A 19560-nucleotide genomic window follows, 5' to 3' on the forward strand; every position below is an offset into this window, starting at 1 on the left:
TTATCTAGGTAATTGTTAGGATCAGGACCAAAAGGTCAGGGTCAAAGTGTTGAAGTCTTGGTTCACACATATGTGCTTCTAGGAACACGTGCCAATTGCACGCATTTCCCAACCTACAGGCAAAACGAGCTGCTCTTTAACAGATGAACGAACAGGGGTGCCACCGATTCTTAATGGCACCCTCATGCATCTGAAAATGCAGAGTGTTTTCAGGTGTGCAAAATCACATGGTGCAGCAGCCTAACGCCGCAGTTTTAAAAGAAGTTCGGGGACATGTTTCCTGCAGGTACAGCAGCCCATTAAAATGACCACTCAAGACAACAAATATAGAGCTAAATTCCAAAAATATGTTTGGGCCAATTTTCTCTTGGTAGCATAAAAAAAAAAAAAATTACCAACAAACGAAGACCAAATTTGTCCTGAAAAAACAAAACAAAAACAAAGTATAGTTCACCTGAATGCACTAAGTAGAAGTGAATATAGGTACGCTTTTACTAACACATGCTAAAGTTGCTAAGCTGGCTTCACGCATTAAGGTTTGTTTTACCTTTGCCATGAAGGGGTAAATATGAGGTGACATTTCCAAAGACAGTATAGCAAACCCTGCAATCAGACATGCATGAGGTTGCAGAGAACACTTCATATACAGTGGGTATGGAAAAGAATCAGCCCCCTTTAAAATTATCACATTGAATTACCCCCCTTTAAAATAATCACATTTTGTTGCTTTGCAGACCGAATTGAAGACGTACACAGTTTTTGTTTTATCCAGCTGCAGTTTCTTAGTGCAAATTATAATATCAAAGTGAAATATAAAACACCAACATGTCAGCCTTTTTTTTTTTTTTTTTTAAATTCAAAAACAGAATCACTGAGTTGGAAAAAGGATCACCCCCCTCTGAAATATGACTTTTACACTCAATCAGGTGTAGCTAATCATCTTCTCAATGGCACACAAAGCCATTTGACTTTCAACTGTGATCAGCTGTGCTCATTTTGATTAGCTCAGCATGAAAAGAGCTTTCCTGGAGCATTTCAGTCCCTGGTAGTGCAGCTGAAGCAAACAAGCAACCATGGGTGGCAAGGCACTGTCAAAAGATCTCCAGGATAATGTTGTGGACAGGTACAAGTCAGTAGATGGATACAAAAAAAATTCAAAGACTTTATCAATGCCTAGAAGCACAGTGAAGTCTATTATTAAGTGGAAGGTATTTGGTACAACACAGACCTTCCCTGAATCAGGATGTCGCTCTAAACTGGAAAGAGCCAGGGGGAAACTGGTCAGAGAGGGTACCAAGTGGCCTACAGCAACTCTGAAGCAGTTTCAGGAATTTATGATAAAGAGTGGTCATTGTGTGCATGTGACTACAATATTACAATTTCTCCACAAATGTGGCTTGTATGGGAGGGTTGCAAGAAAAAAGCCATTCCTCAAGAAAGGCCACATGCAGTCACGACTGAGCTTTGCCAAAACGCACTATGAAGATTCTGATGCCAGATGGAAAAAGGTGTTATGATCAGATGGGACTAAAATGTAATTATTTGTCCTCAACACAAAATATGTCTAGCAGAAATCCAATGCAGCTCACCATCCAAATAACACCATTTCTACAGTAAAGCATGAAGGTGGTAAGATCCTGTTATGGGGTGTTTCTCTGCAGCAGGGACTGGAGCACTTGTCAGGATAGAAGCAAAAGATGGATGGGGCAAAATATCATCAAATTCTAGAGGAAAAACTGCTGCCCTCTGCCTGAAAGCTGCCAATAGGAAGAAGGTTTACCTTCCAACATGACAATGACCCAAAGAACATAGAAAAAACACCACACAGTGGCTGAAGGCCAAAAAGGTGAATGTCCTTGCATGGCCTAGTCAGAGCCTAGACTTAGACCCCATTGCAAATCTGTGGAATGACTTAAAGACTGCAGTCCACAAGCGGGCACCATCAAATTTAACTGAACTTGCGCAGTTCTGCAAAGAAGAGTGGACAAATGTTGCAAAGTCTAGATGGGCAAAGTTAGTAGAGACAAATCCCAACAGACTAATGGCTGTAATTAAATCAATAGGTGGTTCAACAAAATACTGACACAGGGGGGTGATCCTTTTTCCAACTCAGTGATTCTGTTTTTGAATTTTTTCCGACATATTGCTGTTATATCTTTCACTTGAATGTTATAAGTTGCACTTAGTAAATATAGCTGGGTAAACCAAAAACTGTATGTCTGTCTTCATTTCAGGCAAAAAAACAACAAAATATGATTATCTCAAAGGGGCGATTCTTTTCTATACCCAATTTATGTTTGTAATATTGGGACTATCCTGAGTAATGAAAGTCCTGGCCTGAAGAACTGGCATTTTCACAAGTGGCAGTGTGATCCTGAAGTACTAAGCAATGAACATAAATGGATGGGATTTTTTTTTCTCATATACAGGTGAAACTAAAAAAAATTAGAATATCGTGCACAAGTTCATTTATTTCAGTAATGCAACTTAAAAAGGTGAAACTAATATATGAGATAGACTCATTACATGCAAAGCAAGATAGTTCAAGCCGTGATTTGTCATAATTGTGATGAATATGGCTTACAGCTCATGAAAACCCCAAATCCACAATCTCAGAAAATTAGAATATTGTGAAAAGGTGCAATATTCTAGGCTCAAAGTGTCCCACTCTAATCAGCTAATTAAGCCATAACACCTGCAAAGGGTTCCTGAGCCTTTAAATGGTCTCTCAGTCTGGTTCAGTAGGAATCACAATCATGAGAAAGACTGCTGACCTGACAGTTGTGCAGAAAACCATCATTGACACCCTCCATGAGGGAAAGCCTCAAAAAGGTAATTGCAAAAGAGGTTGGATGTTCCCAAAGTGCTGTATCAAAGCACATTAATAGAAAGTCATGTGGAAGGGAAAAGTGTGGAAGAAAAAAGTGCACAAGCAGCAGGGATGACTGCAGCCTGGAGAGGATTGTCAGGAAAAGGCCATTCAAAAGTGTTGGGGACTTTCACAAGGAGTGGACTGAGGCTGGAGTCAGTGCATCAAGAGCTACCACACACAGATGGATCCTGGACATGGGCTTCAAATGTCGTATTCCTCTTGTCAAGCCACTCCTGAACAACAAACTACATCAGAAGAGTCTTACCTGGGCTAAAGAAAAACAGACCTGGTCTGTTGCTCAGTGGTCCAAAGTTCTCTTTTCTGATGAGAGCAGCTTTTGCATCTCATCTGGAAACCAAGAACCAAGAGTATAGAGGAAGAATGGAGAGGCACACACTGCAAGATGCTTGAAGTCCAGTGTGAAGTTTCCACAGTCTGTGTTGATTTGGGGAGCCATGTCATCTGCTGGTGTTGGTCCACTGTGCTTTATTAAGTCCAGGGTCAATGCAGCCATCTACCAGGAGATTTTGGAGCACTTCATGCTTCCTTCCACAGACGAGCTTTATGGGGATGCTGACTTCATTTTCCAGCAGGACTTGGCACCTGCCCACACTGCCAAAAGCACCAAAACCTGGTTCAATGACCGTGGGATTACTGGTCTTGATTGACCAGCAAACTTGCCTGACCTGAACCCCATAGAGAATCTAAGGGGCATTGCCAAGAGAAAGATGAGAGACATGAGACTGAACAATGCAGAAGAGCTGAGGGCCGCTATTGAAGCATCCTGGTCTTCCATAACACCTCAACAGTGCCACAGGCCGATAGCGTCCATGCCACACCGCATTGAGGCAGTAATTGCAAAAGGGGCCCAAACCAAGTACTGAGTACATATGCATGCTTATACTTTTCAGAGGTCCGATATTGTTCTACTGTATGTACAATCCTTGTTTTATTGATTGCATGTAATATTCAAATTTTCTGAGATTGTGGATTTGCTTTGCATGTAATGAGTCTATCTCATATATTAGTTTCACCTTTTAAGTTGCATTACTGAAATAAATGAACTTTTGCACGATATTCTAATTTTTTCGAGTTTCACCTGTAAATTTCATGGCCTGCAGTGGGTCAGGAGTGGTAGAAATAAAGTAATGCTGTTAAAGAAACATAAAAAATTTGTATAACATATATATTTAATTAAGCACATACTACTTACACGATCTGCTGCACTGATAAAGAGATGAGAGGATCTGTTCCAGGTAACTGCGCCGTGAGCACCTGTCTTCCTGAGGTTTATTGGTGCGACAGTACAATGATGCCTGGCGAGCTAAATGCAGGAAAATCACAGCTGTGGCTCCCTGTGAGACACGAAGAAAGAGTGAAGACTAGTCACACACACTTAGTTTTATTAGTGAGGATGAGAAATAAAAGAGCTATACAAGGGCTCTAAATAAATTGGTTACACCTTAGTTGGCTCAGCGGCCCTTTGGCACTTACTATGCAGTCCTTGGGGCTACTGCAGACACTAGTGTTTTGATGCTTACACAAGCAAGTGAAGGAAAAATAATCTTTAGACTGGCTTCTTGTAGTTAAAGTGCTTGTAAACCTCTGGAATGAAAAATGAACAAAGCGTATCCTTCTATGTGTACCTGCCTCGTCAGTATCCTCCACCCCTCTTACATATCACAGTCCTTGGTCAACCCAATGTTAAATCAGAGCCCTCAGCCCCCCCCCCCCCCCCACCCATTTTCACTTTAGAGTCCTCACCCAAACCTGGCCATCCCTTCTCTAATTTTCCATCAAAGTTTCCCCTTTCACATCACAGTCCTCAGTCCCACACTTTAAAATCAGGGTCCTCAAGCCCCCCCCCACACACACACACACACACACACACACATGCTTTTTCACTTCACAGTCCTCGTCCCAATCCCCCTCCCCCTTACCTAATTTCACATCAGAGTCCTCTAGATAGTATATATTCCTATGGAGAGTCCTCTAGAAGGGCATAGGACACAAACATGCTACAAGACTTGCCTATCAGTGATGTCTCTTTAGCAATATATGAAGGTTTACTTTAGTAAGCAACATTGGGAACCTAAGAAGATTGGGGGAGATTTTTCTGCTAGCACCCGAAAAACCACATGAAGACTAAGTTGAGGAAAAACAAACACATTGGGTAGAGTTGTGCTATACAGGGTCTGTGCAAGGCACAGCAACCACAAAGATTTCACTTACCATTTTTCTAGTCCCACTAAAGATAATGAACAAAGGAAATAAATTCTAAGGGTGAAACTGATATTTTCAACCTCGCTGTAAATATTTTTCTGGTTTAGCTACTGTTATTTTTTGTTAAGTTTCAAAAGGCATATGCTAGTTTACAATCTATGCAACACATTTTTTAGCTGAAGTTGTATCTCCAAATAATCGTCATGTCTTTACATGTTCATTCATAACTTCCCTCATCGCCTTTTAGAGTATACCCCATATGTTATACTTTTTCATCCTTGCATGGAAAAGGGTGACCATATTCAGGCCTGGTAATACTATAGGTGCAAAATGCAGAAAGTGAAGGTGCTCAGTAAATCTCAGGGTGGTGCTGGAGACATAATTCTTAACAAACAAATTGCTATTGTTATGTCCCTACTCCTACACACTTGTATTGAAACACACCTGTCGTCGGCAAATTGAAGACACCCTATGTAATCCAAAGTTTCTGAAAGTGGATATTTGAACACTGTAAAACAAGTGCTCTGACCTCCATGTGAAAATCTTTACAGAGTAACTCCATTTTTGTTGAGAAAAAAAAAATTCCCCTCTGGGTGATCTATGTACATGGCAAGGATTTTAACAAACTTTGTTACAGATTCCTACCTTGTTATTCTGAAGAGGCATGTGTTTGTTTATCTGTGTCCATGTACAGAGTGAATCTAATAGGCATGATTTTATAGTTCTCAATCAGCTGCTGCACTTGCAGTGTCTAATTAGGAAAGTGGCTGGGTCTGCACCCCTTTCGACATGATTTCCCTTTGGGAGTAGCTCACTGAAATGAAGTTGTTGCAGGGGAATCCCAAAATCTGACTTGTATCTATTGCAGAAAAATCAGTGAGCCAATCACAAAAACAGGAAATTACATTTGTGGGGTGGTGTTCTGTATACCATCTTTGTACAGAACACCTCCAGGTTGCCATATTGCATTTCACAGAAAACTACAGCGCTGCAGACTGAAAAGGAAAGGTAATTTTTAATAACAATTACATTATGACTTCAGTCACAACTGTATACGCTATATTATTTTTGTTTTAGTTGCTATTTTTTCGCACAAAAGTGGAGTTACCCTTTAAGCCTGTTGACTGGCAGTTCAGGTACTGAGCACTGATGCATTGTGTGAGGCTTGAAGAATGCTGGAATATCTTGGATTTTAAACGGGGCTGCATTTGGAGTGTAGTGACAAGCACTGAAATGTAACCTACCTGTCCAAATATTAATAAAGTATAGGTTAACTTACCACGCTAAATGCATTCAGTACAGTATACTGTGGCAGCTGACCAGTGCAAAACTGAAAGTTCCCCCTTTTCTTATGTTTCTGTTCATTCTGACCACTGTGCGCACCTGATGATTGGGAGCTGTAACTGAAACAGAGATAGGTAAGCAGACATGAGAAATGTAAAAAAAAATTTATAGATAGAATATAACTCAGTCCATAGTTTACATGGCACTTCCGTTTTCCTTTGTAGAATCTTCTGTTTGCTTTTGCTCATAGTTAGAACAATAGTTGAAGGATCAATATAATCCGCATAGAGCAGCCATGTATCACAAAGAAGATACTTTATGCTCACGTTATATCCATATATACAGTGGACTGATGCAATTTCCTCATAACATCAATTCACACCTCACCCAAGAAGCCTAAAAAATGTTGCAAAAAATGATACCACGTGAAAAAAGCTCAAACTATCATATAAAATGTGTAAATATGCATACAAAAATAGTGTTGTTACCCCTTTATAAATGAATGACCCAATTACAAAGAGTGTCTGAAAAACTTAAATATATAGACTCAAAGTGGCGCTACACCCTACAAAAATGTTATCGCATAAGTGGACTCAATATGTAAAAATATCAAAAATTAAACTAAAACAAATAACTCAAAAGAAATTTAAGTCCAAATTATACAAGTCCACCACATAAATGTGTATTAAAAGTTCCACCATAAGTGTCCCAAAAAATCCACATCCATCTCCCACTGTTCAGTTCTCATAATAGCCACTCCCAAAGTGAGGTTTATCTCACTCACCATAAATCAATGCCTCACATTAAAGATGATTGTTTTTTTACTATGGTTCGCTCTCGACACTACATCAATCTTTCTGCTCCAAGTAGTAATACCTCTTTAAACAAACCTTCTCCTCCCAGCAAGTATCCATAAAAAATAAGAGCTCACAATAATGCCCAAGCCAATTTTCAGCTTTTAATGCTGTCGCATTTTGAATGACAATTGCGCGGTCATGCAACATTGTACACATATGACATCTGTATAATTTTTTTCATACAAATAGAGCTTTCTTTTGGTGGTATTTAAATGCCCTTTCGTTGGGCATTTTATTTTTTGCGCTATAAACAAAAAAACAGCAAAAAATTTGAAAAAAAAAAGTTATTCTTTGTTTCTATTTTAAAATTTTGCAAACAGGTAATTTTTCTCCATCACTGATGTGCGTTGATGAGGCAGCACTGATGGGTAGCACTGATGAGGTGGCACAGATAGGCAGCATTGATAGGCAGCACTGATGGGTGGTACTGCAGGCACAGGTGGGTGGCACTGCTGGGCACTGATCATCAGTGCCCTGATGATCAGTTCCGATGCCTTCGCTGACAATTGCCGTTTCTCGGCAGTACTTTCTTCATGCTGTGACAGCGTGAGGAAAGTGCAGCCGATAACCGGCAACCATATTTACCCGGTGATCTGCTGTGTCATTGGACACGTGTTAACAGGCCACCGTGATTGGCCGTTTACCGTACCATGTGATCAGCTGTGTCCATAGGGCACAGCGATCACCGGCAGGGTGTGCGGAGGAGAAGGAGGGGGGGGGGCATGTTCTGGAATAACATCCATGGATGTCGTCCCAGAACTAGACAACCGCGCTGTAGCCATCCTTTGACTATAGCGCAGTTGGAAACTGGTTAAAAAGCCATATATGTAGCAAATTTACCTTTAATTGCCATTTTAACCTGTCTCTGTCACCTTGTGAGTCTGTACAAAGGTCAAACATTGCAGGGTATGTAAACATTTGATCAGGGCCATTTGGCCGATTTCTGTTATCATTAGGATTTAAACAGGAGCCAAATAACTATGTGCTAAAAAATGGCTTCATTTGTTATTCCCAGTTCTTTCCTATTAACTAAAAAACAGGTATTCAGCCTGTGTCTGCAATGCGGCCTTATACCAGGCAGTGTTGTATTAAGGGAAGTGTTATTCCTTTTAGTGATCCACAATGTGCCTTCATTCCAATGTTTTACACTGCTATCACCTAGTCTCCAGGATAACTTCTATACCCCTGAGTTGCCCACTTAAGAGTAGCTGTGCTTTTTTTCCATTGTATTCGTTTACCAGCATCCTGTGTAGAGGTTGCTTATTTTTTATCTCATAAATATTGTTATATTAGCATGTCTTATGTATCATTTATGATCTTCTTGTGAGACATTATTGCTATTTCTGTACTGAGGCAGTTTGTTGGGTAGGATACTTTTTGTAAATAAAGAATTTGAAAGAAAAAAAAAATGGCTTCATATGATCACTATCCTTAAATAAAAGACATGAACAGTCATATTTTCAATATAAACGCCAAGATTTCATAATTTCTGCTAGAGTGTGGAAACTTTTGAGGAGAAGCTGTAAACTCCCTTTATGATCCCTGCACCTGTTTTACATATTCATTCTATTCTGTCCAATCTGTTGGACCTTCCTAGTCTTTATGCATATGTGGGCTACATGACCTGCCTATTAAATTTAAAGATTATTTTAAAGACCTATCCCGCTATCATATATCCATTTTCCCCAGAAGAGCAAGTAGTTTCCTTGTTCCAAATGAAAATGAAGGCTGTTGCTTACAGTAACAAACCAGGTAAAACCTTTGACTCACAAACATGTACTTCTGAAGTAAAACAAGCACAAAGTTGATCTGTGCAACAACTGCTGTTTTCATAAATCAATTACGCTGATCCACAAATAGCAAATATATAAAATAAAGACTGTCTGTATAGCACCAGAGCATTCTGCTATTTTCCGCTGCAGCAAAATATATTATTCTTATTGAATCTAAATTATTTTGTAAGAAGGAAATGCATGATAGACATAAGGGGAGTTTGTATTCATGTTAAGCTGTGAGGAACAAGGACAGGATCATTAAACAGTACAGGCCTCTCATTTTACAGGAGAATGGGGTGATACCCATAACCATTATTGCTTTTTGATTTGTTACTGCTCATTACCTCCCAAGCACTGTGCAAGAGGTGACCTTTCCTTCAGAACATTGTAAAGCCATTCACCTATTGCTCTGCTGGCAGGATGACTGGTGAAATGGACTTTCCCAGTATTACTGAAGAATTGTCAGTTTTGCTGTATATAGAGCATAAAATCCATAAAGACACATATCCTTCTGTGGAATCCTCATTAGGGATGATGTATGAGGTCTGGAGAAAAGAAAAGTGTCTGGGCTGTTGATAACAGCAGCATATTCCGACTATCTGCTTTTTAATGGGAAAAATGACAGCTGGCATCTTATTCATCGTTACGGCCAACGAAAACACCTTTGATACAGTATTTGCAAAGCTGCCCATTTCTTCTCAGCTTACAATACCAGCTTTTCCTCTGTTCGGCTGCAATACGGTCATACTTTTTTACAAGGCTGCTCATGGTTGGAAGTAGACATGAGGTCCTTTAAAATATCCCTTGCTGGCTAGCCAAGATCTGAAGATGCTACAAACGCTCAGAGCTCAGCCAACGGGTCTCTAACAGGGCACATGAGGCTTACCATGTCATTCTTTTTGGAACACAGGCACCGTAATGTAAAAGGGCAAGTACTGGACAGCAGAGCCGGAGCTCCTACTAGGCAAAGTAGGCGGCCGCTCAGGGCGCACTGCCACCTAGAGGTGCCTGGGCGCAGCACAGGCTGGGTGCTCTCGCTGTGTGGGACGCCGCCACGTCATGAATGATCATTCAGCTGAGGGGCGGGGCAGCAGAGGGGAGGGAGAAAAGACAGCGAAAGATGCCAGGTGTCTTGGGCCAGTGTAGCAGCTGAGCTGCAGCTCCCTCCAGTGTTCTTCTCAGATTCAATTCCTTACTGCAAGCCAGCTGGTGGCTGCTGATCACTGTGGAGTTCCTGCCCTTCTCTTCCCATTCATCAGCGGAGGCGGAACAGCGTCTGCAGAGGAAGGTAATATCTGACTTGGATGTCTTGTGTCTGTGAGCCCGCCATCCATCACATGTGATATGTGTCAGTGAGAGATGACATTATGATCCCAAAGCCTGCTCTTCTAGTTGAGCTTGCTGATCTATGTCAGTGTGTCGGGTGTGTGTGTGTGTGTCGGGTGTGTGTGTGTGTGTGTGTGTCGGGTGTGTGTCGGGTGTGTGTGTTGGGCTGCCTGATGTCACAGCGTTTTATCTCCCTCCTTTGCCTGGGGGAATTCAAGCCCAGGATCTGTCAGTGTGGATCCATCATCCTCCACTCACTGCAACTGTCACCCTGCCACTGTCCACCACAGATACAGTCCATCCGTGACACTGATTTTGTCTTTAATATTGGTGCTGGTGGCACTTATTTTATTGCAAATTAAAAGAAATCTAGCAGTTTCATGTTTTGTTAATATTTTTTTTTCTGTTTTTATTTAAATTTTTTTAATTCATTTATTTTGTTGGGGGGCGCAAGTAGCTGGTCTTGCCTAGGGTGCAAAATAGTCTAGCACCAGCCCTGCTGGACAGGTTAAGGTGTGTGTTTCTATCACACACTTACCTATAAAAGACACTCTACATCCTATATACGGAATAAAGCATAACTACACAAAACTTTTATTTCCAGTGTTGGATAGAGCAGGGAAGGGTTAGAACCTCTGTTACATTTTTATGGATGTTTGTGTTCTTTTTGGGGAGACCCAACCTCACTATTGGTTGCAAAAACCTCAGTCACTGGAGGAGAAAGTGAGGTGGATTTATTATTATACAGGATTTACAGTTAGGTCCATATATATTTGGACACAGGCACAATTTTAGTTTTTTTCAGGTATTTACCAAAACATATTTAAGCTATAGTTAGATAACGGATATGGGCATGTACATCCAAATTGGAGGAAAGGTTTAGGAATTACAGCTCTTAAGAGTACACAATATTAATTCCTAAAAATAAATAAATCAATATAAAATAATATAATATACAATAGTGACAAAAAATAAGTGCCAAACTAAGATTCCAAAAAGAAATCTATCACCCATTTAAGAAATACGTGTACCGACATATAAATAATATGTGACTACTATTTCACACAAACATATGGATAGTGTACACACATCTACTAAAATTAAGCCAAAATATCCAAACTTAATCCAATGAGGGAACTCTTAGCAGTGCTCACACAGTGCCAAAAAAATGAAAATTTATAAATGTGTCCTCCTTGATGAAAGACAATCTTAAACAATGTCTTTTTGTGGAAATGAATAAAATCATGCAGTGTGCAACAGTGATAATTAAATAAATCCGTGACTGTGCCAAACTCTTCTCCTGTTAACGGCTAGATTGCCTCCTCACCTCCTCCTAATGACCCCAAAGGGGCCAACAGGCTTGCAGGATCACCCTGGATCCTTGATTTATAATGGCCAGCAGCTTCCTTCCTTCCCTGGATCTCCTTTGTGGGGCTCCTAGTGCCCCTGATCAGTCAAGGTGGTTCTGAAGGATAATAGCTCACCAATCCAGTGAGCCAAGAAAAACCTCTAAGTGTAGTACTTTAGTAAACTTTGTTTATTCAAAGAGTAAAGAGTATCACTCACATTACAAGCAGTCCTCCCTCCTCACTGATGTGTGGGTATACTGCATGTGAATGGGACTTCCTGGGTGTAGCAAAATGGCGTCGCACGCCGGAAGGGCGTCACCACGCACCGGAACTACGGACTCGCGAACCTACGCGTTACGTCACCGTCTGCTCGTGACTTCCTCGGGGTATACCCTGAGGAAGTCACGAGCAGACAGTGACGTAACGCGTAGGTTCGCGAGTCCGTAGTTCCAGTGCGTGGTGTCGCACTTCCGGCGTGCGACGCCATTTTGCTACACCCAGGAAGTCCCATTCACATGCAGTATACCCACACATCAGTGAGGAGGGAGGACTGCTTGTAATGTGAGTGATACTCTTTACTCTTTGAATAAACAAAGTTTACTAAAGTACTACACTTAGAGGTTTTTCTTGGCTCACTGGATTGGTGAGCTATTATCCTTCAGAACCACCTTGACTGATCAGGGGCACTAGGAGCCCCACAAAGGAGCTCCAGGGAAGGAAGGAAGCTGCTGGTCATTATAAATCAAGGATCCAGGGTGATCCTGAAAGCCTGTTGGCCCCTTTGGGGTCATTAGGAGGAGGTGAGGAGGCAATCTAGCCGTTAACAGGGGAAGAGTTTGTCACAGTCACGGATTTATTTAATTATCACTGTTGCACACTGCATGATTTTATTCATTTCCACAAAAAGACATTGTTTAAGATTGTCTTTCATCAAGGAGGACACATTTATAAATTTTCATTTTTTGGCACTGTGTGAGCACTGCTAAGAGTTCCCTCATTGGATTAAGTTTGGATTTTTTGGCTTAATTTTAGTAGATGTGTGTACACTACCCATATGTTTGTGTGAAATAGTAGTCACATATTATTTATATGTCGGTACACCTATTTCTTAAATAGGTGATAGATTTATTTTTGGAATCTTAGTTTGGCACTTATTTTTTGTCACTATTGTATATTATATTATTTTATATTGATTTATTTATTTTTAGGAATTAATATTGTGTATTAGACACAGTTCTTTAAGAGCGCTACACTGTTTTCTATGATTTATTGACACTGTTTTGGTATCAGTTCTTGAGTGTTGGCAGCTGTAGAATAGGTTCTGTACTTCCATCTCATAGCGCAGGAGGATTTTTGACTATTTGTGTAAGCTCTTAAGAGTAGACATCCCCCTTTTTCAAGGGACCAGAAGTAATTGGACAATTGAATATAATCATAAATAAAATGTTCCTTTTTAAAATTTTGTTGAGAATCCTTTACTAGCAATGACTGCCTGAGGTCTGGAACCCATGGACATTACCAAAGACTGTGTTTCCTCCTTTCTGATGCTTTGCCAGGCTCTAACTGCAGTTGTCTTCAGTTGTTCTTTGTGGGTCTTTCTGACTTTAGTTTTGCCTTCAGCAAGTGAAATGCATGCTCAAATAGGTTGAGATCAGGTGATTGACTTGGCCATTGCAGAATATTTCACTTCTTTTCCTTCAAAGGCTCCTGAGTTGCTTTTGCAGTGTGTTTTGGATCATTGTCCATCTGTACTGTGAAAAGCCGTCTAATCAACTTTGCTGCATTTGGCTGAATCTGGGCTGACAGTATACTTCTAAACACTGCAGAATTCATCCGTCTGCTTCTGTCACATCATCAATAAACACCAATGACCCAGTGCCACTGGAAGTCATGCATGTCAATGCCGTCACACTGCCTCCACCATGTTGTACTAATGACGTTGTGTGCTGTGGATCATGAGGTGTTTCAAGCCTTCTCCACACTTTTTTCTTCCTGTCATTCTGGTACAGATTAACCTTAGCTTCATCCGTCCAAAGGATGCTTTTCCAGAAATGGTCTGGCTTTTTTAGATGTTTTTTGTCAAGGTTTACTCTGGCTTTTCTATTCTACAGACCTATGAATGGTTTGCACCTTGTGGTGAACCCTCTGTATTTGCTCTCGTGAAGTCTTCTCTTGATTGTAGACTTTGACAATGATACGCCCACCTCCTGGAGTGTCCTTCACTTGTCTGGATGTCGTGAATGGGTTTTTCTTTACCATATAGAGGATCCTGCGATCATCCACCACTGTTGTCTTTGGTGGATGTTCATACCTTTTTATGTTGCTGAGCTCACCAGTGCATTCTTCTTTCCTCAGAATGTACCAAACGGTTGATTTGGCCACTCCTAATGTTGCTGCTCTCTGATGGATTTGTTTAGTTTTTGAAGCCTTACAATGGCCTGTTTCACTTGCATGGAGAACTCTTTTGAACTCAAGATGTAGGTTCACAGCAATAGATTCCAAATGCAAATACCACACTTAGAATCAACTCCAGACATTTTACCTGCTTAATTGATGAAGAAATAATGAAGGAGTTGCCCACACCTAGCCATGAAACCGCTTTTGATGCAATTATCCAATTATTTTTGGTCCCTTGAAAAAGGGGGGGGTGACTACTCTTAAGAGCTGTAATTCCTGAACCCTTCCCCCAATTTGGTTGTACATACCCTCAAATTAAACCTGAGATTGTGTACTTTCATCCCATATCCATTCTATAACTATAGCATGAATATGTTTTGGTAAATACCTGACAAATCTAAAATTGTGCCTGTGTCCAAATATATATGGACCTAACTGTATATAGAACCAATAGTTTGTGCAGCGCTTTCCAATATAAAGGGGGACAGTACAATTACAATACAGTTTTATACAGAAAGAAAAGGAGGGTCCTGCTCATGGAGCTTACAATCTAAAGGTGGAATCCAAAATTTCACAGACTTAGAGGACAGTGACAATAGTCCGGGGTGGGATTCTGGTAAAATTTAAACTTGCTTCCTTCGGACAGGAAGTGCAGTTTCTAGCCCTTCCTACTCTATCCAAAATTGCAGGAAAAAAAAAAGTCACTACTGCCTTCGGAAGTGCTAAATTAAGGCTTACCTGTAGGTACAGTAAATATTGCCTAAATGTGCACTGTTTAAGGGATATTTACTTTAGCAGAGCCCAACTCGTGATGTGTACAATCATACCACAGGTCGGCAGGGGACACGTGCATATGCGCCCCCAGACCCGGAAGAAAGATCGTGATGTACAGGTACCTCACCCAGCCTGGAGCTGCCGCCTGCTCGCAGTACAACTATTGTGGGCGGGAGGCAAGCAGTTAATGTGTTAATATTAGCTGCTTACAATCACCTACACAGCAGAGCTTGAACTGGGAGAGGAACTCGCAGCACAAGAAGCCAAGCAAATGTGCTGCAGTGCTCATGTGCTAACACGGCACATACTGATAGGAGGAGAAAGCAAAGCAATAAAAAAATAAGCTAATCAGTGTGTAGCTTCACTTTCACTGTGAAGTCACAGGGCTGGAGGCAAAGACAAGACATGTAAGTATTACTTAACTGCAGCAGACAAAAATCAGGTCTCTTGGATCTGCGTATGCCATGTGGCAGATGTTTAAATCTCATGACTGTATGGACAGATATACTACATATATATGTCAGCTAAAACAGCTCTAGCGTAAGTATTTCATTTGTGTATTTAGCCATTTGTCTTGGGTCCACCTTTAAGGAGTGCCAGCAACTACAGTTGTGTTCAAAATAATAGCAGTGTGTTGAAAAAAGTGAACAAAGCTCAAAATCCTTCTAATAGCTTTTATTTCCCATACACGGAAATGCATTGGGAACACTACACATTCTATTCCAAATCAAAACATGAAGAAAAATATATCAAATTTGTGTTGTTCCTCTAAAAAAAATTTAAGAAAAGTGAATATTAGACTGTTCAAAAACATAGCAGTGTTTGTATTCTTCTTTACAAACTCAAACATTCACTATATAAACTGAAAAATGTTTGAAGATTTTGCCTTCCTTTGAATCACTTAATTAATATTTAGTTGTATAAGCACTGCTTCTGAGAACTGCTGTACATCTGTGTTGCATGGAGTCCACCAACTTCTGGCACCTGTGAACAGGTATTCCAGCCCAGGATGATTGGACTACATTCCACAGTTCTTCTCTATTTCTTGGTTTTGCCTCAGAAACTGCATTTTTGATGTCACCCCACATTTTTTCTATTGGATTAAGATCTAGGGATTGGGCTGGCCACTCCATAACGTCAATCTTGTTGGTCTGGAACCAAGATGTTGCACGTTTACTGGTGTGTGTGTTTCGGGTCGTTGTCTTGTTGGATCACCCATTTCAAGGGCATTTCCTTTTCAGCATAAGGCAGCATGACCTCTGCAAGTATTCTGATGTATTCAAACTGATCCATGATCCCTGGTATGCGATAAACAGACCCAACACCGTAGTATGAGAAACATCCCCATATCATGATGCTTGCGCAACCATGATTCACTGTCTTCACAGTGTACTGTGGCTTGAATTCAGTGTTTGGGGGTCATACATTTTTTTAAATATCAATGTACCTCTAGAAAGGGGGGCACTGGGCACCTAATTTAAAGTTGCAGCTCTTGTTCCCACCACTGGTTCATGACTATAAACAATAGTGGCTAGAGTCCCAGTATTAACCGCTAACAGGAGTGAAACCAGGGCAGTTCATAGGAGGACACACCAGGCTCCCTTAAAGGGCAATGCACTTACTGCAGCGGTGGTCAGGAGATCACAGATAAAATCATTCAGGGTATTTACGAATTCATTCTGTAATGTGAGAAGTACCACATGCATTTGTACAGTGATACCTGTCAGTTTTGTTTTTTAAACTATGGTTTTGTCTTCACACATAAAATGTTTTAGATCTCACCACCGATGGAATATAGACATCTGTTACTGTATTAAAAATACATTGTGCAATGAAGCAGACTGCAGCTTGCTATGACACTTAACACGCAACTTTGAGCTTCCCAACCATGAAAACAAGCGTACTGACGTCAGAAACAGCATGAATTTATCTGCTCCTATCTCCAGTGGCATGCTGATGAAATACCAGCATAAGTTCAAGCAAATAACCTAGAGCTAATAAAAACCATAAAACAACTGAGGTAAATCAGGTCCCATTGATCAGAATTTTTCAACTGTGCTGATGCATTTAGTGACATCTTAAAATTAATCTTAATAGTTCTGGAGCAATGTATAGTGAACTTGTAAAACTGGGAAATTTAAAACTGAACATTTTCTTAAGAAGCGTTTACCATCAGTGAAAACTGCATGATAAAACAGTAAGAAGATTCAGAGACCAGGGCAGATGAAATTATATGAAAATGTTGACTTTAGAAGTCAAGATGGGCTGTTCCCACCTAAGCATCACTGCTGGACTTTAAATGGGATGGACACTTTTTCCAAATCTCTAAAAATGCTTAGCCTAGGGATACAACTTAAAATGCATGTTAGTGCATAGCAACAGTGCTAAAGATCCTTAGATCAAAAGACAAATGTTATGAAAGCTGAAGTTTAATTTGGTTATATTTTGGCTTCCCTGGTTCTGGTTTCTGTCCCCCTTAACAACTAGCAAATTATATATATTTTTTCAAACTTTAGACCTAGTGACATCACTGGGTCTTTGTGCTTCTCAATGCAATGGAGAAAGATCATGACTGGTGGGAGGGGCCAGCAGAGTGCTGTAAATGACTTCCATAAATATCACAACATTCTGCCCCAGTACGCCTTGCAAAAGCCCTTAGTTCTGACGCAAGCAGTGGGCTGTCTCTTCAGACATCATAAGTAAATATCCAAATTCTTTCATGGGTGAATATCAGGCTGCAGAAGTGGGCATACCTAGACAGATTGTATTTTTTAATGCACAATAACCTAGGTAACACCATCGCTATGCCCCACTACCGTCACAAAATTGAGAAAGTGAAGTCACAGCTCCCCCTAGCATCCGACATCAGTTGACACTGGGAATGTTGGCACTGCTACAACAGAGGAAGGAGCAGCTGAGAGCACTGGCAATGTATCAGTGGGTCAGAGAATGGGTAAGGTGGCAGTCTATCTTTAAAAGGTTAGTTCACCTTTAATGACATTCAAAAAACAATACCATATGTATTACAGGTTTTATTGCAAAGCAAATGCTGTTCTCCATTTTATAAAATGATCCTTAAAGCGGAGCTCCACACAAAAGGGGAAGTTCCGCTTTAATGCTTTGTCCCCTGCTCCCAATTAAGGATTGGCACCTTTAGGGAGAAGGGGGGGAGGGAGCCGGTACCCAAATTTGTCAAGTACCCGTTCCCACTTCCACTGCAATCAGCTAAGCAATCAGAAGTGGAAGTGGTCTTCCCCACCTCCCTCCCCGTAATCTTTTGGGAAACGTGACAGGTCCCAGAAGACTACAGGGTCATTCACAAAGCGCAGCGCTTCTCGCGCATGCTCAGTAGGCACCCAAGCTGTCACAGCCAGGTGCCCACACTAAAGATGCTGGTGCCAGAGAGAGAAGACGGCCAGTGAAACCAGCGGTGTTGGGGACACCGCTAGACCAAGGGTCAGGTAAGTGGCTGTATTGTAAAAGTCAGCAGCTGTAGTTTTTGTAGCTGCTGACTTTTTTTTTTCTCTCAGGTGGAACTCTTAACTTTGAAGCTGCCACTGCAGACTCTCCCTCTCCCTCCTGCCTAGATAGTAAGATGAAATGACTGTTCGATGCACAGCTCCAGCGCCCCACTTATGAGCACTCAGCTACAAGAACTCCGCTTATTTAGCCTAACCAAACATGCGCCTCCTGCTCTCTCCCACAGCAGAGGCTGAACTCAGTATTCTGCCAATGAGTGGACTGCAGCTTCGCAGTTGGGCAAAATGAGTTCTTATAGACAAATGCTGGTTCATGAGGTGCTGAAGCTGCATATCCAACAGCGGGACAGTGAGAGGAAGTCCACACTAAAAACAGCTTCAAAATGAAGAATCAAATAAAAAAAAAAAAAAAAGACAATTTTAAATGTTTAGTGGATATAAAGAGTATACACACCCCTATTAAAATGTCAGATTTCTGTGATGTTAAAAAAAAAAAAAAAAGAAAAAGGAGACAATCTTTTAGGTGAAGGGAAGTAAAATAAAAAAGTAAAATAATATGGTTGCATAAGTGTGGACATCCTTAAACTAATACTTTGTTGAAGCACCTTTTGATTTTATTACAGCACTCAGTCTTTTTGGGTATGAGTCTATCAGCATGGCACATCTTGGCTTGGCAATATTTGTCCACTCTTCCTTGCAAAAACACTCCAAATTCCTTGCAAAAACACTCCAAACTCCACAGGGCATCTCCTGTGCACAGCCCTCTTCAGATCACCCCACAGATTTTCGATTGGATTCAGGTCTGGACTCTGGCTGGGCCATTCCAAAAGTTTAATCTTCTTTTGGTGAAGCCATTCCTTTGTTCATTTGGATGTATGCTTTGGGTCGTTGTCAAGCTAAAAGATGAGGTTCCTCTTCATGTTCAGCTTTCTAGCAGAAGCCTGAAGGTTTTGTGCCAATATTGACTAGTATTTGGAACTGTTCATAATTCCCTCTACCCTGACTAAGGCCCCAGTTCCAGCTGAAGAAAACAGCCCCAAAGCATGATGCTGCCACCACCATGCTTCACTGTGGGTATGGTGTTCTTTTGGTGATGTGCAGTGTTCTTTTTGCACCAAACATATCTTTTGGAATTATGGCCAAAACGTTCAACCTTGGTTTCATCAGACCATAACACATTTTCCCACATGCTTATGGGAGTCTTCAGATGTGGTTTTGCAAAAT

The 19560-nt window shown here is 40.9% G+C and overlaps 1 protein-coding gene across 1 annotated transcript in view; it reads right to left on the reverse strand.

The window, feature by feature from the left end:
- Positions 1 to 19560, reverse strand: part of LOC149444812 (DAP3-binding cell death enhancer 1-like) — a 71906-nt gene that overhangs the window by 33897 nt on the left and 18449 nt on the right. Inside the window, exons 3-4 of the mRNA XM_089654500.1 lie at positions 6375 to 6498; positions 4086 to 4227 (exon numbers count right to left, since the gene is read on the reverse strand). Coding sequence (XP_089510626.1) covers positions 4086 to 4227; positions 6375 to 6498 — 266 coding nt within the window. The remainder of the gene's footprint in view (positions 1 to 4085; positions 4228 to 6374; positions 6499 to 19560) is intronic.

This window comes from Staurois parvus, unplaced genomic scaffold (assembly GCF_062004578.1).
Source record: "Staurois parvus isolate SC_StPar_1 unplaced genomic scaffold, SC_StPar_1.0 ptg000770l, whole genome shotgun sequence".
NCBI lineage: Eukaryota > Metazoa > Chordata > Amphibia > Anura > Ranidae > Staurois > Staurois parvus.